Source organism: Anopheles coluzzii, chromosome X (genome assembly GCF_943734685.1).
Source record: "Anopheles coluzzii chromosome X, AcolN3, whole genome shotgun sequence".
Taxonomy (NCBI): domain Eukaryota; kingdom Metazoa; phylum Arthropoda; class Insecta; order Diptera; family Culicidae; genus Anopheles; species Anopheles coluzzii.
In genome coordinates, this window is record NC_064669.1 from 21,558,552 (window position 1) to 21,577,339 (window position 18,788).

Sequence of the window (18,788 nt, forward strand, 5' to 3'; positions counted from 1 at the left end):
TCAGACGCGAAGAGAAACGAGTTCACCGCTCCAAGAAGCATGCTGTGGAAGAGCAAAACATGCGGGAACTCGAGCAAACCAGAGAGGCGTACGGACCGACACGAAAGTTTTACCAAGCGATAGCAGGTCACCGAAACAACGTTGTACCTAAGGTAACCTGCTGTCGCAACAAGGATGGAGATCTGGTCAGTAACCAGCCAGAGGTCCTCTCGCGGTGGGCTCAGTACTTTGATGAATTACTCAATGACCAGTTTAGCGAACAGCTAGAAGCGCCACTAGCAGATAATGTCATGCTACTGCCACCTAGCATAGAAGAAACACGAAAGGCTATCCGTCGGCTGAAAAATACCAAGGCACCCGGAACCGACGGAATTGCAGCCGAACTGGTCAAGAATGGAGGTGCACGACTAGAAAACGAGATTCATCAAATAGTTACTGAGGTGTGGGATAGCGAATCGATGCCTTGTGATTGGAATCTCGGCATCATCTACCCCATATACAAGAAGGGAGACAGGTTGGACTGCAACAACTACAGGGGTATTACGGTGTTGAATACCGCCTATAAAATATTCTCCCTGATCCTTCAGGATCGCCTTGTCCCGCACGTCGAAGAGATAGTAGGAAACTATCAAAGAGGATTCCGAAACGGAAAATCAACCACTGATCAGATCTTCACCATGCGGCAGATCTTGGAGAAGATGGCTGAATACAAAAACGACACATACCATCTCTTCATAGACTTCAAAGCCGCATACGATAGCATAACCAGGGTAAAACTGTACGACGCTATGAGCTCTTTTGGAATTCCGGCCAAACTGATAAGGCTAGTTAGAATGACTATGACCAACGTCACATGCCAGGTGAGGGTGGATGGAAAACTCTCAGGACCTTTTGCTACCACCAAGGGTCTGCGCCAGGGGGACGGGCTTGCCTGTCTCCTATTCAACTTGGCGCTAGAGAGAGCCATCCGCGACTCGAGGGTTGAGACTACGGGAACCATCTTCTATAAGTCAACCCAGATCCTGGCATACGCTGATGATATAGACATCATTGGTCTGCGGCTCTCCTATGTAGCAGAAGCCTACCAAGGGATCGAGCAGGCGGCAGAGAACCTCGGATTGCAGATAAACGAGGCAAAGACCAAACTGATGGTGGCAACATCAGCGGGCCCGCCAACAAATAATCAGAATCTACGTAGGCGTGACGTGCAGATAGGTGAACGCACTTTTGAAGTCGTCCCACAATTCACCTATCTGGGATCAAAGGTCAGCAACGACAATAGCATGGAAGCTGAGTTGCGCGCAAGGATGCTGGCTGCCAACCGGTCATTCTACAGCCTGAAAAAGCAGTTCACCTCAAAGAACCTGTCGCGGCGGACGAAGCTGGGACTATATAGTACCTATATAGTACCAGTGCTCACATACGCCTCTGAGACATGGACACTGTCCAAATCTGACGAAACCCTCTTAGCCGCGTTCGAGAGGAAGATGCTCAGAAGGATACTTGGCCCCGTATGTGTGGAAGGACAATGGAGGAGCCGCTATAATGACGAGCTATACGAGATGTACGGCGACCTCACTGTCGTACAGCGTATAAAGCTCGCCAGGCTCCGGTGGGCTGGCCATGTTATACGCATGGAAACGGACGACCCAGCCCGTAAAGTCTTTTTAGGCCGTCCACAAGGACAGAGGAGGCGTGGTAGGCCCAAATTGAGGTGGCAAGATGGCGTGGAGGCGTCCGCCATTAAGGCCGGGATAACGGACTGGCAGACGAAGGCGCGAGACCGTGAGCGGTTTCCGACACTCCTGAGGCAGGCCAAGACCGCAAAGCGGTTGTAGCGCCGGATAAGTAAGTAAGTAATTGAGGGCTTCTTTAGAAATCTTTACACGACACACGATACACCCAACACAATTACAGACAACACATTCACAAGCACACGCGTTATTCCCGAGGACTGTGAAACCAACAATCGTTGCATGGACGAGATCACTTCTTGTGAGCTTTTCGATGCAATTAAAAGATCAGCTTCGCGGAAGTCCCCGGGCCCGGATGGAATACCAAGAGAGTTTTATCTCCACGCCTTCAACACCATTCAGCGCGAGCTTCTGCTCGTGCTCAATGAGGCTCTCTTAGGAGAGATTCCTCCAAGTTTCGTTGACGGGGTCATAGTGCTGGTTAAGAAAAGGGGAGGTGGGACTGCCATGTCTGCATTTCGACCTATATTTATTTATTTATTTATTTATTTATTTATTTTTATTTTATTAATTGCTCGGCCACGTTGGGTTACAGCAATAGTGCTTACTGACTATAGTATAACAATTATTCACGAAGGAGTTGGAAGGAGTTTATGGTACGGAAAAGGAGCGAAGACGGGATCGGTAGACAGGATAGGATATGTTGAAATCAAACAGATCAGAAGTACTATTAAAAGACGACATAGCTCTTACAAAAGGCTCATTGCGAGCAAAACGTGTACGACATATAGGTAACTGGAGACGAAAACGATAACGTAAGGTGCGACAAGGTGCATACAAATGTAAGCGCGACAGAAGTGAAGGAGTATCAATCGTATTGAGCAATATGCCAGCGACGAAAGAAGCCTGAGCGACCGAGAGGCGGTGCTCCAACTTGGCAAGGCCTAATAGAGTGCATCTATCGTCATACGAAGGAAGCGGAATAGAGTGATGACCCAGCGACCTACGAAATACGATCCTTGTAAAACGTCTCTGGATCCTCTCAATCCTTTGGAGCAGAGATAGTTGAACAGGAGACCAGATGACACAGGCATATTCCAGTACGGAACGGACCCAACAACAATAAAGGGACTTAAGACAAAAAGGATCACGAATTTCAGTGGACATGCGACAAATATAACCAAGACTTTTGTTGGCCTTGTTGATGACATAGTCCGTGTGCTCCTTGAAAGAAAGACTCGGGTCAAAGAAGACGCCAAGATCCTTAGACAAGGACGCACGGGGAATAGGGGCATCACAGACACTATAAGCATGAGTTATACTTGTAGAAGATCGGAAGAAAGACAAGACAGAACATTTTTCAGGACACAGGACTAAACCGTTAGAAGCACACCATGTAGAGAATTTACAGAGCCAGGATTGAAGGACTAGACAATCAGCTGTAGAAGATACAGGAAGAAAAATTTTAACGTCATCCGCATATAGCAAGAAGCCGTTAGGAGGAAGGATCGAAGTACAGTCATTGAGGAAGAGAATGAACAGTAAGGGACTAAGGACACTACCTTGAGGGACACCCGAAGAACTAAGAAAACATTCAGAGAAAGAGCCACAGATTTTAACTGCATATGAACGATTCTCAAGATAGGAGTTGAACCACGGCAATATAGAGCCACCGAAACCTAGTTTTCGAAGCTTAGCAACAAGTAATGATAGAGGTAAACAAGTAATGATAGAGGATAGAGGTAAGAGGTAGGTCAAATGCCGCTTTGAAATCGGTATAGATAGTGTCTACTTGCTTACCACTAGACAGATAGTGATATAGAGAAGACAAAAAACACATTAGGTGGTGGACACTGAGCGATTGGGCATAAAGCCGTGTTGTTCCGCAGAAATATAATTTTTTACACAAGGCATTACAGATAAATGGACAATTGACTCGAGGATTTTAGAACACGCACAAATAATAGAAATGCCTCTGTAGTTTGATGCTAGTGTGCGGTCACCTTTCTTATAAATGGGAACAAGCCAAGCTAGTTTCCATTGACTAGGAAAAATCCCTACACTAAGCGAGCGAGAAAAAAGACGAGTGAGAATAGGAGTGAGGGTATTGCCACATTTTTTCAAAACACAGGCAGGGATGCCATCGGGGCCTGGTGAAAATGAAGTTTTAAGTTTGGATAAAGCGGATTTTACTAGGCTTTCACTTACAACGACTGAATTACATGATATCACATCAGAGGGCGTGTAAGACAAGCCTACGTCCAAAGGAACCTTAAAAGTACTAGGATCGACAAATACACTAGAGAAATGTTTGGCAAACAGGTTACATATATCAGGATTGGACGTAGCAGAGGACAGATCAAGAAACAGGGTGGATGGAAGGCTAGCAGAGCCTCGCCGAGAGTTCGCAAAACGAAAGAATGACCCAGGATCAATAGTGAAGCGCATTTGAAGACGCCTAACGTAGCGACGATACAGATGGCGATTAAGAAGACGATAAGCCTTAGCCGCATATTTATATACACAAAGATTGTGTAAAGTATTATTTAAACGGTAGGCGCGTTGAGCGCGGTTTTTGTCCGATTTTAATAGACGTAAAGCTCTGTTCGACCACTTAGGATTAGAAGCGGGTTTAAGGAGAGGACAGCAGGAAGGGAAGGCGGAAGTGATTACATTAGTAAACGCTGCTACAGCTTGATTTATGTCACAGTCAGCATCAATAAAGGACCAATCGGTATCGGCTAATATACGATGAAGCTTTTGGTAGTCCAATTTCCTAAAATTGAACATACGAGCCGTAGGTATTCGTTGGGAGGATGCAGGGCGAGAGTGCGTAAGGAGCACGCTTGTCTCAAGAGCAGGATGATGATTGTCTAGCGCGACGAGTGGAACAGGTGAAGCTATGACGGGGGAGCAGCACTCCAAGAAGGCAGCATTGGCAAATAGAAGATCTAATTGTCTTTCGCGTATATTTTTTATGCCGGATAATTGCAGCAAACCGTTTACCGACATTCCATCAAGCAGAGAAACATTTTCACGAGATACACCAGTAGGAATGAACTGATTAACGCACGATGCCGACGGTTGCCAGGAGAGTGATGGTGAATTAAAATCACCAAGTAACACCATAAGATCATTTGGTTTAAGTTTGCCAGCAACGAAACTAACACTCTCATGTAAAAATATCACTCCTTAACGTAGATTACAAGCACATTTACAAGTGTAAATATCACTCCTTAACGTAGATTACAAGCTTCTGTCGCGGATTGTCAAACACAGAATCGATGGCATCATCGGTAGGTGGGAGATAGTCTCGACAGCGCAAAAGTGTTGTAATAAACCATGCAACATTTTTCAGGCTGTTCTTTCCGTTAAGGAGAGGGTGGTAGATTTGCAGAGGAAACGAAAGTGTGGTAAGCTTGTCCCTTCGATCTTTCACATGCTTTTGATCGCGTCAATAGAGACTTTCTCTTCAACAACATGCTCTCTTGGGGTTTCAATTCGGGGCTAGTGGGGCTTTTGAGAACAATTGGTGAACGGTCCACCTCCCGTATCCTTATCAATGGAATCCTCTCTCCTTCCTTCCCGATCCTTCGTTCCGTCCGTCAGGGAGATCCCCTTTCCATGCACCTTTTTATCCTCTACCTTCAACCCCTCATCACAAGATTAGAAGGTATTTGTTGCGATCAGGATGACCTGGTCAATGCATATGCCGACGACATCTCTGTGGTGACAACATCTCCCGACAAAATCGAGCGTGTGCGAGAACTCTTTGAGGCATTTGGCTGTGTCTCTGGAGCCCGTCTCAACGTGCAGAAAACCACAGCGCTCGACATAGGACTGACCACACCATCAAGGATATCTGTTCCATGGCTGCATACCGTGGAAAGATTGCGTCTGCTAGGTATATTATTTTCTAATAATATCCGTGACGACATGGGACACAATTGGGATGTCGTGATCCAGCACTTCGCCTCGTTAGTCTGGCTGCATCGCATGAGGAATTTAAACATCGTGCAAAAAGTTCTACTGTTGAACACGTTTCTGCTCCCCAAGCTATGGTACATGGCTTCAATATGTGGTGCTTGAGCATTAGACACGGCAAGAGTCTCCAGCATAATAGGAGGATTTCTTTGGCATGGCAATGGAGGAATCCGAGTTCCACTGCAGCAACTTGCTTTGCCACGGAAGCGAGGTGGACTGAACCTGCACATACCAGCAATAACTGCATATGCCCTCTTGACAAACCGATACCGAGCAGAGTGCAGCTCCCTCAAATACAGCGAGCCTCATATCGTCCAAGCTGGTAATCCGCCAAATCTGGCCACCATTCCAAGCTGGTATCCCTGCCTAAAAATCGTGGTGAGACAACTGGCCTATTTACCCGCTGAATATGTCGCAAACCCCTCTTCATGTAAACTTCGTCGCATACTTGTGGACAAGCTACCAGATGCCAAAGTAGCACATGAAAATCAACAACTTTGTTGGACCAGAATCTGGGCTAATATGCAAAGCTTTGATTTATCAACACAACAACGAGCTACTCTATACATGCTAGCAAATGGTAAAGTGTCACATGGAGAGCTCTTGTTTCGGATGGGAAGAAGGGCTTCCAATCAATGTTCGTTTTGTCCCCAAATGGAAAGTCTGGAACACAAATTTGCTTGCTGTAGTAGAGTAGCGGCGGCTTGGGCACTGCTGCTGCAAGAAATAGTTTCAATAGCTCCAGGACGCCCCTATTTGTTCAATAGTCTGCGATTTCCAGAACTAGCAGGAGTTAGTCTGGGAATACGTATATTTATTCTTAGGTTGTTAGCTAACTACATTTTCCACATCGTTGAAAACAACGATGTTGAGATAGATTTAGTCGTCCTTAAGTGTGCACTACTTTTGTAAATGTAAAGTTTTTTTTTTTTGTTGTAAATATCCACACTAGTAAATAGAAATTAATCTGTACACGCAAATAAATATATTTAAAAAAAAAATTATACACCAACAGAACACAGATCGAACACCAGTTCGAACGCGTTCGATGAATTCAGTCGTATAGATACGATTTCCACACCAACAGCACACGTATCGAACACTGCTGGACAAATTCGACGGCGTTCGAGGAATTGAGTTGTATGGGTACGATTTCAACACCAACAAGGTACATTTTGATCTCTGATGACCCGTTCGCACGGTGCGAGAAAGAGCGAGAAAGCAATATGATTTTGCACGTTTTATTACCACATTTATGTGTGCCGTCGAACACTGAACGGAACGTTCGAACGCGTTCGGTGTAGTCAGTTTCTTCCAAAAGTCCTGGTCGTTCTTTTTGTTAAGAACCTCGTTCGTTCGTGCACTTTACCGAACTGTTCGAACGGTGCGATTCTCGTTCATTTTACACATGCCTAATCCATACCCAACGGTCAAAAGCCGAAGATTTTATATTGACCTTTCGCTTTTTCTATCTGTCTCTCGCTCTATTTTGAGTGATTTTCCCTTCGTGAGTATCCATGAGCCCCCTCGTGTGGTTGTTGTTGTTGGAAGTTGAAACCGAAACCTCTTCGTGCGCTGCCAAAATCAGCGAAGAACGAAATCGAGTGGCTCAAGCGAAAAAACGAAAAAATGATGAACGAGTGTGCTGTGACAATAACACACACGCACGCACAAGGCGACACCCGAAATCTGGTGCGATACCGGCTTTCAGTGGAGCAAGTACACACATTCACACATTTGGCCACACCAGCGCTCTGTTCTAGTGCAGGTAGTTTTCTGCAGTCCACGGTGATACTACACACAGCCACGCACTTGGCGATACACGCTATGTTGTGGACGGTCAGAATTCAGTGGTGCAAATACACACATGCATACACTTGGCGACACAGTGGTGCAAATATACACACACACGCACTTGGCTACACACGCAGTACGGCGCGGTTGGCTTGGCAGAAGCGCATACACACATTCACGCAGTAGGCTTTACTTTCAGTCCAGTGAGGTTGGTGCTTGTGTGTTGTTTCAGCGCTTGGTGGTCAGCGGATAAACCCCGTAAAAATGGAGATTTTTCTTATTTAAGGTAAGTACAAGTGATTAAAATGATCAACCAATATCCCCCCTTCTAATTAATATCATTTTTCTTCCATTTCATGTGTGTTTCACGGCGAACGGAGACAACAAGACCTGTGGCTGTGTCGTGGTGTTGGAGATGGTGGCCCGTAGAGTGCAGCGAGAGGAACCAGTAGCAACAGTGAGGAAGATCAGTAAATGGTAATTTTGTGATTTTATTCGTTGTGCGAGTGTTAAAAGTGTTTTTTTTAATAATGTGCGTTGATTTGGAATTAAATTCAAAGTTTGTAGTGAAAGTGATTTTGATTTTTGTTAGTTTAATATTATTTTCAATAAATCGAATTGTGTTGATGTAATTGTGTGCACAGTGTAATTTCAGAAAGAAAATCTGCGAAAAAGGGGAGGGGGCTATTAAAACGAATATTTGTGCAGACCCCCGTTCGGGTTTTGCTTCGGCTTCGGGTTTGCTTCGGCTTCGGGACCCGACGGATTACTTGAATAATTTCGCCAATTCAAGTTCTTATTCAAGCGCGTATTCAAAGGATCTCTGAGTGCTGGTGACCGTTGGGTATCGATCGTATCGAGAGAATTCAGAGGTCATCTACAAGGATCGCTGCTCGCAGAAGTTCCCGGGGTTAGCTCTTCTTCTCTTCCTTCTTACAACGAAAGACATCGTTTGTTTGGTCTGTTGTCCCTTCAATCCCGCCGATCCAACGTTCAATCTTCTTTGGTAGCATCACTTCTTCTCCAGTGTGTTCATTCAACATTTTTACTCTATCGTCTACTCGTCTATCCCCTTATATGTAACATCCCAAATCCTATGTCCTCATCCCACATTACTTCTCGTTCCTTCTCGTTGCACAGCAAAAGGACGCAGAGATCCTCTATTACACGCGATGCATATGTTCAACTCCACATCCCACTTGTTCGATTTCAATCTCTCCTTACCTTCTTTTCGTTCCCGTCTACTATATATCCCCTAATTCCTTACCCAGTATCGCACTGCTTTTGCTTAGGCTTTCATTAGGTTTAGTATATTAGTTAGGTTTAGTATACAAACAGTGAACTAATATATTGAAATATTGAAAAAGCCTGTTTAGGCGGGTATAACCGCGTAAGTTCTTTTTCTTTTTTTATTTTTATTTTTTATTTCTTCTTAACGTCCAACACGGACATATGCCGGCCTATACAGGCTATCGGGACTTTATTCATTACCACGCAGCCTGACTGCAATTTATTGCTACGGGAGGACGGTCCATTCAAGGCTTGAACTCATGACGGGCTATTATTGTGTCGCTTGAGTTGACCATTGTTCCACGATACCATCCCAACTGCGTTAGTCTTTACGTCAAATTGAACAGGAAGAAGATTGAAATATACGCGTTTTGTTCACTATACAACTGAATGACAAATTTCAAATTAACACGATACCTATAAGCAAAATGTATGCTGTAGAATAAAAAAACCAATTTAAAAATAAAGCACGATCACAAACAATAACATTTCAAAAAGATTAAAAAAAAACTCAAAATAATTTGAGTTTTTTACCATAAAATATATTTCAATAGGCACTCACGAATTTTAAGTCTAAGCGACCCGATTTGGTGTTTATTCACACAATGGTGAAACATGTAATTTGTTTTAAAATTTTAATAAAATAAATGTAGCATTTATCAGTACTAGTATAAGTATCAGTATGAGCAATTATTATTAATATTATTTCAATTTATTTCACACCGTAATGAAGCTAATTCTCCTAGTCACGCGAAATTAAACGATTGTGTAATATGAACCTGCCACTATCGTAGGAAAGCTTTTTCATATGTGACGGCTGCGTTGGGCGTTGGACACAGTGTTTCAAATCTTTTACTTTTCAAAGCAATGAATAAGGTACACTGGAGAGAGACAAAATCAAACAACGAAATCTTTTCGGAATCCAAATACTCTCAAATGGATATCGCTCATGTAACATCATTCTGCGCATGCTTCACAAAGGTCTCTTGGTAGTCTCTTTCCGGTTCGTTCATGTATGTATTACTAGTTATCCTGAAAAATGACTCTCTCCTTTTTTCAGTCATAACATAAACACGGTAGAGATTCAGGAATAGCCACTTGTGATGGGAATTTAGTTTCGAACCTAATATGTTCAACGAATCAAACGAACTTATGTTCAAGTAATATCACAAAGTAGGTTCATGACCAATATTCGTCTTATGTTATTGTTATGTCTATGTTATGTTAAATGTTTGTTTGTTATGTTTTATGTTAAATTTGTGCTGAAAATGCTTTCATTTTTTTTATTTTTTTATTATGAAAATAAATATAATTTAACTGAACGAAAATTGTTTTGTAAACTAACACTCCAATTGTTAAAATATAAAAAATAAACCACGTTTCAATTCCACATACTTCAAGAAATTTACTGAAGTATATTAAATAACAAAATAGATTCGTAGGGTAGCGTTGTTTCTGAACATAATTCCGTTCCGTTACAGAAATTTGGAGTTTTCCCATCACTACTCTTTAGAAGAGCATAAGAACAACTTTGAGCATCGATAACAGTGCTGAAAATCAGAGAGATATTTAGTGCAACAAAGGACTTAGAAACTGTAAGTCATTGTCTGATATCAAGTCAGTGATAGGTTTACGATATTGTTGTTATACTCGAAAATTTTGATAGAGTTTAGCCTACTGCTTATTTCAATAAGCATGTCGCCTGGTGCATGAAGTGTTTAATGTTTATTTTTTGTTTCAAGTTTTAAGGTGCAAACAAGTGGATATGCAGTGGCAGTAGATACTAAGAAGTCTTTAAAATGTCTCTTTACTCGTTAAATAATAAAATTGTGAACCCTATTTCATACTCTTGGTTATGATTAGCTAAATGGGTTTCACATAATGTGCAGTTTGTTTACAATGACATTGGCTTGTGCTCATAAACGAAGAAGCTATAGTTATATTCCATGTCATCATACCAGTCATCGGCTGGTCAATCTTAACATTCTTATCGTGAAAACGGAGCATCTCAGCAATAAACCTGTCAATCTATTACATCCCACGACGAGCCAACCATTATTCGTTTTCCAGAAAAGTGTGTATATGAGTGTGTTAGTCTGGTAATGGTTTGTCGAGTCGGAATGCAATCCATAAAGTATTTTAATATATAACCAGTTTCATAGTTACACATAGTTTGGTACATGAATTCTATTAATGATAAATGTCCTTGTAAACAATAGTTTGTCTTAAAAATAGTAAAATTACTGTTGATGTTTAACACAAAAACATCACATTCTTATATAGTGAATCTTAACAATTTTGTTTTTTTGCAAAATCATTAAATCTTTAAATAAAAATCTACGTGGGAGGAAACATTCTCAACACGTGTGAGAGTTTGGCCTGCGCGCTGAACATTGTTACATAATGCTATTCGTTTGTCGGGCGAAAAACTAGTATCTTTCATATAAATAAAATACCAGTCAAGTTGTATTGCCAGTGAACGAAATTATTGAAGGATAGGAAATTTTACATGTATTATAATTAATTATTCAAAATTAAATCGTACATGTATGCTTTACTCATGCAGATTCCATTTATACAATCCGCCTATGCTATTATGCCAATTAAGCTTAACCTCATATTTCATGCATTGTTTACACTAACATAAAACGTCAAAGAAATAAGATAACACATTTCAAATTTGTTTAAGAAACAAGGCATTTATAAGTATATTAGAAATTAAATATATCAAAATAAAATATGTATTTTGAATTGAATATCTTTTAATATTCACATGATAATCTTCTTGATGTGACAATTGTGTGTTAAGCATGTGTAAAAAATGGTATGTTTTGTTAATTATACCACAGGCATAGTGATACAAAGAAGATCAAATTGTAGATAAGCTAGTTTAAAAATGTACTTTTCTGTAATGTGTTAATGATAATTTAGAAAATGTGTATACAGGATAACAAGTTGTAATCTAACTAAGAAATCATCCCAATAGAGATTTTATATGTTTGGCAATAATTGAACAATTTATCTTTGGGCAGAATTATACAGATGACTTTAGATAACTATCACATGAATTAAACCTTTTTTTCGCAAGTTTTAGCCGGCCCAAGTAATTACATATACGGCATTTTATCCATCTTTTAAATCCATAAAAAATACATCCAACAATAAAAGCAACATGTTATTTTTATCATTAAGCTTGAGAACTGCTTTATACTAAAAAAATCATTAAGAATGTAATGCATTACAAATGCTTGTAATATGTTAAAAGTAGTTTCATTTTATACAGTGAAACCCCTCAAAAAGAGTACGCATTATCATACTTGTTTGCATTACGAAAGAACGTTTATGCTCATGAAATACATCTCATAACGAGCAATATAAAATGTGTTCTTGATACTTTTTTTGTTGCCGATGTGTAATCAATTTAACAATTGTTACCATTGAGCTTTTTTCTTTAATTTTGAATATTGTTCTGGCAAATGAGAATATCGACATTTCTTCTTCCCCTTTGGCACAACAACCGTTGTCGGTCAGGGCCTGCGTGTACCATTAACGGGCTTGACTTTCAGTGACTTATTGATTACCCATAGCAGGATAGTCAGTCATACCTATGTCGACACGGTCCATTCGGGGCTTGAGCCCAAGACGGGCATGATGTTAAGTCGTACGAGTTGACGACTGTACCTCGATACCGGCCGAATGATCGGTACTAAGGAACTTTTAATATAGCCCTATTGCGTTGAAAAAATAGCCTTATTATTGAGCATAATTATGTGGAATATTGACGACTGTTACTTGCGTTTCAGTACTAAACTACGAATTCGTTTGATCTGCTCTAGATTTGAATTGCCAACGCCAATGTATTTATCAAAATATCAATTAATGCCGGAGAATATTTACTACACATTTGTTTTTATTATAACATATCATTTTGGAAAAAAAGTTTCAAAGTAAAATAAAACAGCTAAACAACAAACTCTTCCAAGACACAAACCAATTAATGTCGTTCATACAGTGAAACTCCTGGTAACGAGTACCCCTTGTTGCGAGTAATTTTTGTCCTATTTTCACATGATGAGTTTAGGTGTGAATATTTGTAGTAGGTGGACGAATAATATATCATTGGAAATTAAACTTTACTCACTTTTAATGAAAAATAAACAAAAATATTTCTTTCTTGTTTTATTACCTTTTGCAGTTTGTAAAGTTTGTAATAACTGAAAAAACAAACTAAAAACAACATTTTTCAACTTTGGTAATTAATTTTAAAAAACGAATTTTCTATTTCTTCATTTTATTCACCAAATCTCCCTTTACTTGTCTTTGCTGTCATTATGATTTTGATTTTTCAGAACCCATAACAGAACAGTGTATAAAATTTGAACTTAAGAAATCCCTGCTGTCAGACCATAGGCCCGATTATTAAACACAAAATGTAAAGACAAGTCGTCAAAATCGGAAGATTTGTATTATGACATCCGTTTGTTGGAAAAATAAAATTTGACGAAACACAAACTCACAAGCATACTGCCAAGATATGTATTATGAAACACAAACGGAAATCCAAAATTGTCAAACTGCTTTCCGTCAGCTTTTTGTCACGGAAAGGCGCCAATCTCAGATTGTTTGACCGACAAAACACAACAACAGAGTTGTTGCTGTTGCTTTCACGACAAAATATAAGTATTTTATTTCAGAAATAATCAAATTTTATCATTTTAAACAAAAAAATCGTACTGCCATATCCATAAAAATGGCGATAAGCTGGTTGTTTGTCTGGACGCACTTGTCTTGTGTTATTTCCGTTTGTGTTTAATAATCGGGCCTCATATGTTCCTTGGAGGTGATAATGTGGCCGATAAAGTGTGTCAGTCTTGCGATAGAAATCCGCAGATCCCAGTATCGTCAACGTTTTCACGTATCGTTCCGTAGTCTTGCGATCGACTCCCACCGATTAGTCTTGCGTGAATACAAAATACTGCGGGTTTTAAAAAAGTAAAAATCCCAAACACGCCGCAACGCCAACATACGTTCTATTGAGTGTGCGGTTGTGCAGATGAACGATTTTTATATGGCGCGCGGCTCCTAACATGTTTAAATTCATTTTTCACATTTGAAGTTTAATGATAAGTCCGAATTTTTGACAGCATGTTAAAGACAGGTAAAGGGAGGTTTTGTGAAAAAAATGAAGAAATAGAAAAGTACTTTTTTAATCCATTACTCAAGCTGAAAAATGTTGTTTTTCGTGCGAATTTTAAAAGTTTGTAATAAAAAAGGTGATATAACAAGATTAAAATATTTTTGTTTTATTTTTCATTAAAAGTGAGTAAAGTTTTCTTTCCAATGATATATTATTCGTCCACCTACTACAAATATTCACACCTACACTCATTACAGGGTTTTCGAGGATTATATAGACATGTTCAGCGAGTTGTAGATTCGTTCAGGCATATAATGGACTCTTTCAGCGAGATATAGAATTGTTCGGATATAGGCGTAGACATGTTCGGTTATACTGGTGCTTTTATAGGACCTCCTTTCATAACCACTACGTGGCCCGAAGTGACGTATAATTTGTATATTATTTGATTGAATTTCTATTTCTGGCATTGCCAATTGTTCACACAGTTGTTGAAGGAACATACGTCTCTTGTTTGTGGACGTGTTATACTGAGGATTATTTTCTTTGTACAATATGAATGCAGCAAAAGCTGCTACATCTAACATATTGTAAAAAAGCCAGTGGCCACCTATTGGTTTTTCTTTTTGTAGTATATTCTGACAAATACTTGTCCATATTGTCGGCACCGCCTTTCAATTTGTTGTAGTCGTCGATCATTTTAGGCTTATTCTTAGGTCCTGTTATTTCCATGTAATAGGGAGAAGCAGATATACGGAGAAGGTCTTGGCCTACCTCAGGAGTGTCTGAAACCGCTCACGGTCTCGCGCCTTCGTCTGCCAGTCCGTTATCTCGGCCTTAATGGCGGACGCCTCCACGCTATCTTGCCACCTCAATTTGGGCCTACCACGTTTCCTGTGTCCTTGTGGACGGCCTAAAAAAACTTTATGGCGTACAACATGGCCAGCCCACCGGAGCCTGGCGAGCTTAATACGCTGTACGACAGTGAGGTCGCCGTACATCTCGTATAGCTCGTCATTATATCGGCTCCTCTATTGTCCTTCCACACATACGGGGCCAAGTATCCTTCTGAGCATCTTCCTCTCGAACGCGGCTAAGAGGGCTTCGTCAGATTTGGACAGTGTCCATGTCTCAGAGGCGTATGTGAGTACTGGTACTATATAGGTACTATATAGTCCCAGCTTCGTCCGTCGCGACAGGTTCTTTGAGGTCAACTGCTTTTTCAGGCTGTAGAATGACCGGTTGGCAGCCAGCATCCTTGCGCGCAACTCAACTTCCATATTGTTGTCGTTGCTGACCTTTGACCCAAGATAGGTGAATTCTGGGATGACTTCAAAAGTGCGTTCACCTATCTGTACATCACGCCTACGTAGATTCGGATTATTTATTGGTAGGTCCGCTGATGTTGCCACCATCAGTTTGGTCTTTGCTTCGTTTATCTGCAATCCGAGGTTCTCTACCGCCTGAGTGATCATTAGTTGAAGGATAACAAAATCAAAAGAATTTTTTTAAATTTTATCAACTAAACAAAGGCAAAGAATAATAATTCTCTTCAAATTCAATGCAACTCCTACGGCTAGAACAGGAGTTATTAAAGTTTTAGCATAAAAATCATTCATTACCCATACAAAATGTATGGGATAGCCGGGTATGCCGGTTGTAGCGGTAAGGTGTGCAAAAAGTATATCAAAGAAAAAAAATATTTCGAGTTTTTTTTAAATTATTTTTTTGCACGAAAATAAAAAAAAAGTCTAAAGATACATGAACAATTTTTTTCGCTGCGACTTCTCTGTAAAAAGTTATTAAAGATTAAAAATCGAAATCAAACCCGGGTATCCGGTTGTAGAGTTGACGGTTAAGGCGAGACAACAAGCTGATCCAAAAATAGGGCCAATTAGAAACAAGTCCGGCAGCGGTCACAAAACAGCGTCAAGCGGGGTCAAGACTGATCAGCTGACGAAGAATAGGCGCCTTCGAGGAAGTTAGTCACGAATTATCTACAAGAGAAAACAGACCAATTTTTAAACTGTGCGGCGAAAATTTATAATACGCGAGCGCCAGTTCTAAGAAGGTCTAAAACGCTACTAAAATAAATAGATTGTTACCAGGCGTAACAACAACCATGGTAGGTCATCTTCGACAACAAAAAACGTAACCATGGCAGGTCATCTTGAACCTGCGTTCTGCGTTCCGTTCTTTTTCTCCAGATTGGCAGGTTCGTTCCGTTCCTCAATTTTCGGAATTATTCCCATCACTTATTCAGATGTCAAATCCGTACAATTTTCTCCATCAATTGTTAAATGAAAAATAATTTGGATTTTTTTTTAAAGTTTTAAATCACAAAAAAACAGAAATAACGGAATCAAATAAGTAAAAAAAATACATAAATAAATTAAATTCAATCAAAAATCAATATTAATCGAGTAAATTTTGGGTATAAAACGCGATATTCGACTTACGCGAAAATCCGAGTTACGCGAATGTCTCCGGAACGCATTATTCGCGTAACTCGGGGAAATACTGTATCATCAACGTTTTCAGGTATCATCAACGTTTTCAAGCATCATATCGCAGTCTTAGCATTGGCTAAGACAAATTCGGGAAGGGGTCCCGCGGTCTTGAGATAAAGTGTGAAACCCTGTAATATTTGGGTTTCGTTTGTATGGTGAAACAGCAAGAGAGTGAGGGGCTAAGGGTATCGCTGAAAAAAAAAATTAAAAAGGGGAGAATTGGCTCTTGGCTATGTTTCTGCCAAGGGTGCAAGATGACCACGATACGTGGCTTTGTATATATATCCATTTTTCATGACATGGAACCAATTATTTCACTTTTAATACAAATTGTATGAAAAAGTGTATGATAACGAGTTTTTTGCATAAGGAGTGAGTCATTGGAAAGTAAACTTGTGATAAGGGGTTTTACTGTATTCTTTATATAACTATAGAGGGCCCTGTGTAAAAATATTTAAAATAAGACATAGTGGTCATATTTTTACTATATAACTAGTCTTTCACATGATACCTGATTTTTTTTTATTTCAGGTTTTTTGATAGCGAATTTACGTGATATATTCATATTGAGAGTGAGTCAGAAACGAGTGATGAGTGAGAAAAATATATAACATTGAAAACAGTGCTGTGGTTACAATCGTATAAAAAACTAGCATAAATCTAATAAAAGAACAAATTTTTTCCCTTAAAACCAATATTCAAATCCACTTTAAAGTAACGTTTTTGTGTTAGACACGACTAAAAACGCACTACAACGAAAAGGTACAACAACTAATCGCAGCAATGGGAAAGAAAAACTCCAAACTAAAACAAGACGCCATCGATCGTCTGACGACAGCAACGTACTGTAAGTATTAAAAACTGTTAGTACATACACCGATTTGGAGTTAAAAAGAAAATAATTTTGCGCCGTATTTGAACTTTATTTATCTGTAAGTAAACAGTTGACGCTCGACTGAAATATTGATGCCTATCTGAACTTCGTCAACCGTTACTAAACAAGTTAAACCCCTAAGTTGATCCGTTTGCTGTATGGAGTTAGCACTATTAAATTAGAGCAAAAGCAATGTTCTATTTTCAATGGAACATCCTTGGTTTTTGAACGCAGCGGATCAAAGTGTTTCGAACAATTCGTTCTAATCCGCTTGCCATCACCACGAACTAAAAACGACGTGTCGACACGCGCGAAATGTGAGTCGAAGAATAACCACCGAATTAAGAACATCGAATTGTAAACCGAACCAAACCTCTTCGCTCCATGTGTGAAATGTGAAAGAACTTCCTCCTCCCATACAGTCCACTCTCCAAACCAAACTTGTGTTCGTCTTTCCTCGCAGTCCAACCAAGCAATTTATATTAAGCTCTAAACAATTTAATTTTTACAATTAAACAAACCAAAGAAACGAATAAATGTACAGTAATATTAAGGAAAGCAAGTGTTTAGTAGCAGCTGAGTAATGTTCAAAAAGGCATCAGAATTTCAAATGGCCGTCAAATGTTTACGAACGATGTTCGAAAGCATCTAAACATTGTTTACTTGAGCTCAAAAACGGTGTAAATTAAAATAATTTGAGTCATATTTATTAAACACTGTTTTCTGGCTAAGTTATCAATGTGAACAACATTATTCAAAACATTCAAGAAGTTTTCCAACAGCTGGTATGATTTTTGACAGCTTGGCTGTTAAAAACTTTGCGCGTACTTACTTTAAACCGGGCTTGCTTGGTAACCTTCTTACTAAGCTTAAAACTAAAAGGAAATTCGATTGAATTTTATTTTACACATATTGTTCTGATACATTAAATATCTTCCAAGAGGTTTGTTATAATAAGAAATTTTATGAGTTTTCGCTTACATTTGGGATTTGAGATGGCAAATGGCCCGTTTGGTAGTGTATCCATCGCAATCGCAAAGAATATGACGAACAGTAATTTTCGCCACAAAAGCTGCATAACGGTGGGCTAGACTTTTATAGGAGATAGGAGTGGGTAAGCCGGGTGAGCAATAGCACTCGTTGGTTGCGACTGGAGTGTGTCTTTCCAGGCTATTATTGATGGTTTGATGGCTCGAATTTTTTTATTTCCCATTCTAGATGAGGTTCCATTTTTGGTTGATTATTGCTTTGCTCTAGTTGTTGAATGCTCTGCGGGCTATTGCAGTGTTTTGTTACAAACTTGACTTTATTTCTAAACTGTACAAGTGCAAGGCTCATTCTGTCCCCAACCACGAAGCGAATCAGACGTGATCGATACGCGCTCCAAGTGGATGGATTTTTTTGTGGACAACAAGCCACTGACCTCGACCATACGCACTGCAAAGGAATACGTGCGAGAACGATCGGAAAGCGATCTGTGCTTAGTGTATAGTGCGTACAGTGTG

At 39.9% G+C, this 18,788-nt stretch overlaps 1 protein-coding gene across 3 annotated transcripts in view; it reads left to right on the forward strand.

Moving 5' to 3' along the window:
- Positions 1–10,288: 10,288 nt before the first annotated feature.
- The window catches only part of LOC120948954 (frequenin-1), a 152,908-nt gene continuing 144,408 nt past the window's right edge, over positions 10,289–18,788 (forward strand). Inside the window, exons 1-2 of one of the 3 annotated variants that reach the window (XM_040365860.2) lie at positions 10,289–10,357; positions 16,941–17,256. In XM_040365860.2, the coding sequence (XP_040221794.1) occupies positions 17,193–17,256 (64 nt within the window). In that variant the 5' untranslated portion in view covers positions 10,289–10,357; positions 16,941–17,192. The other 2 variants (XM_040365841.2, XM_040365852.2) reach the window with 2 other exon arrangements.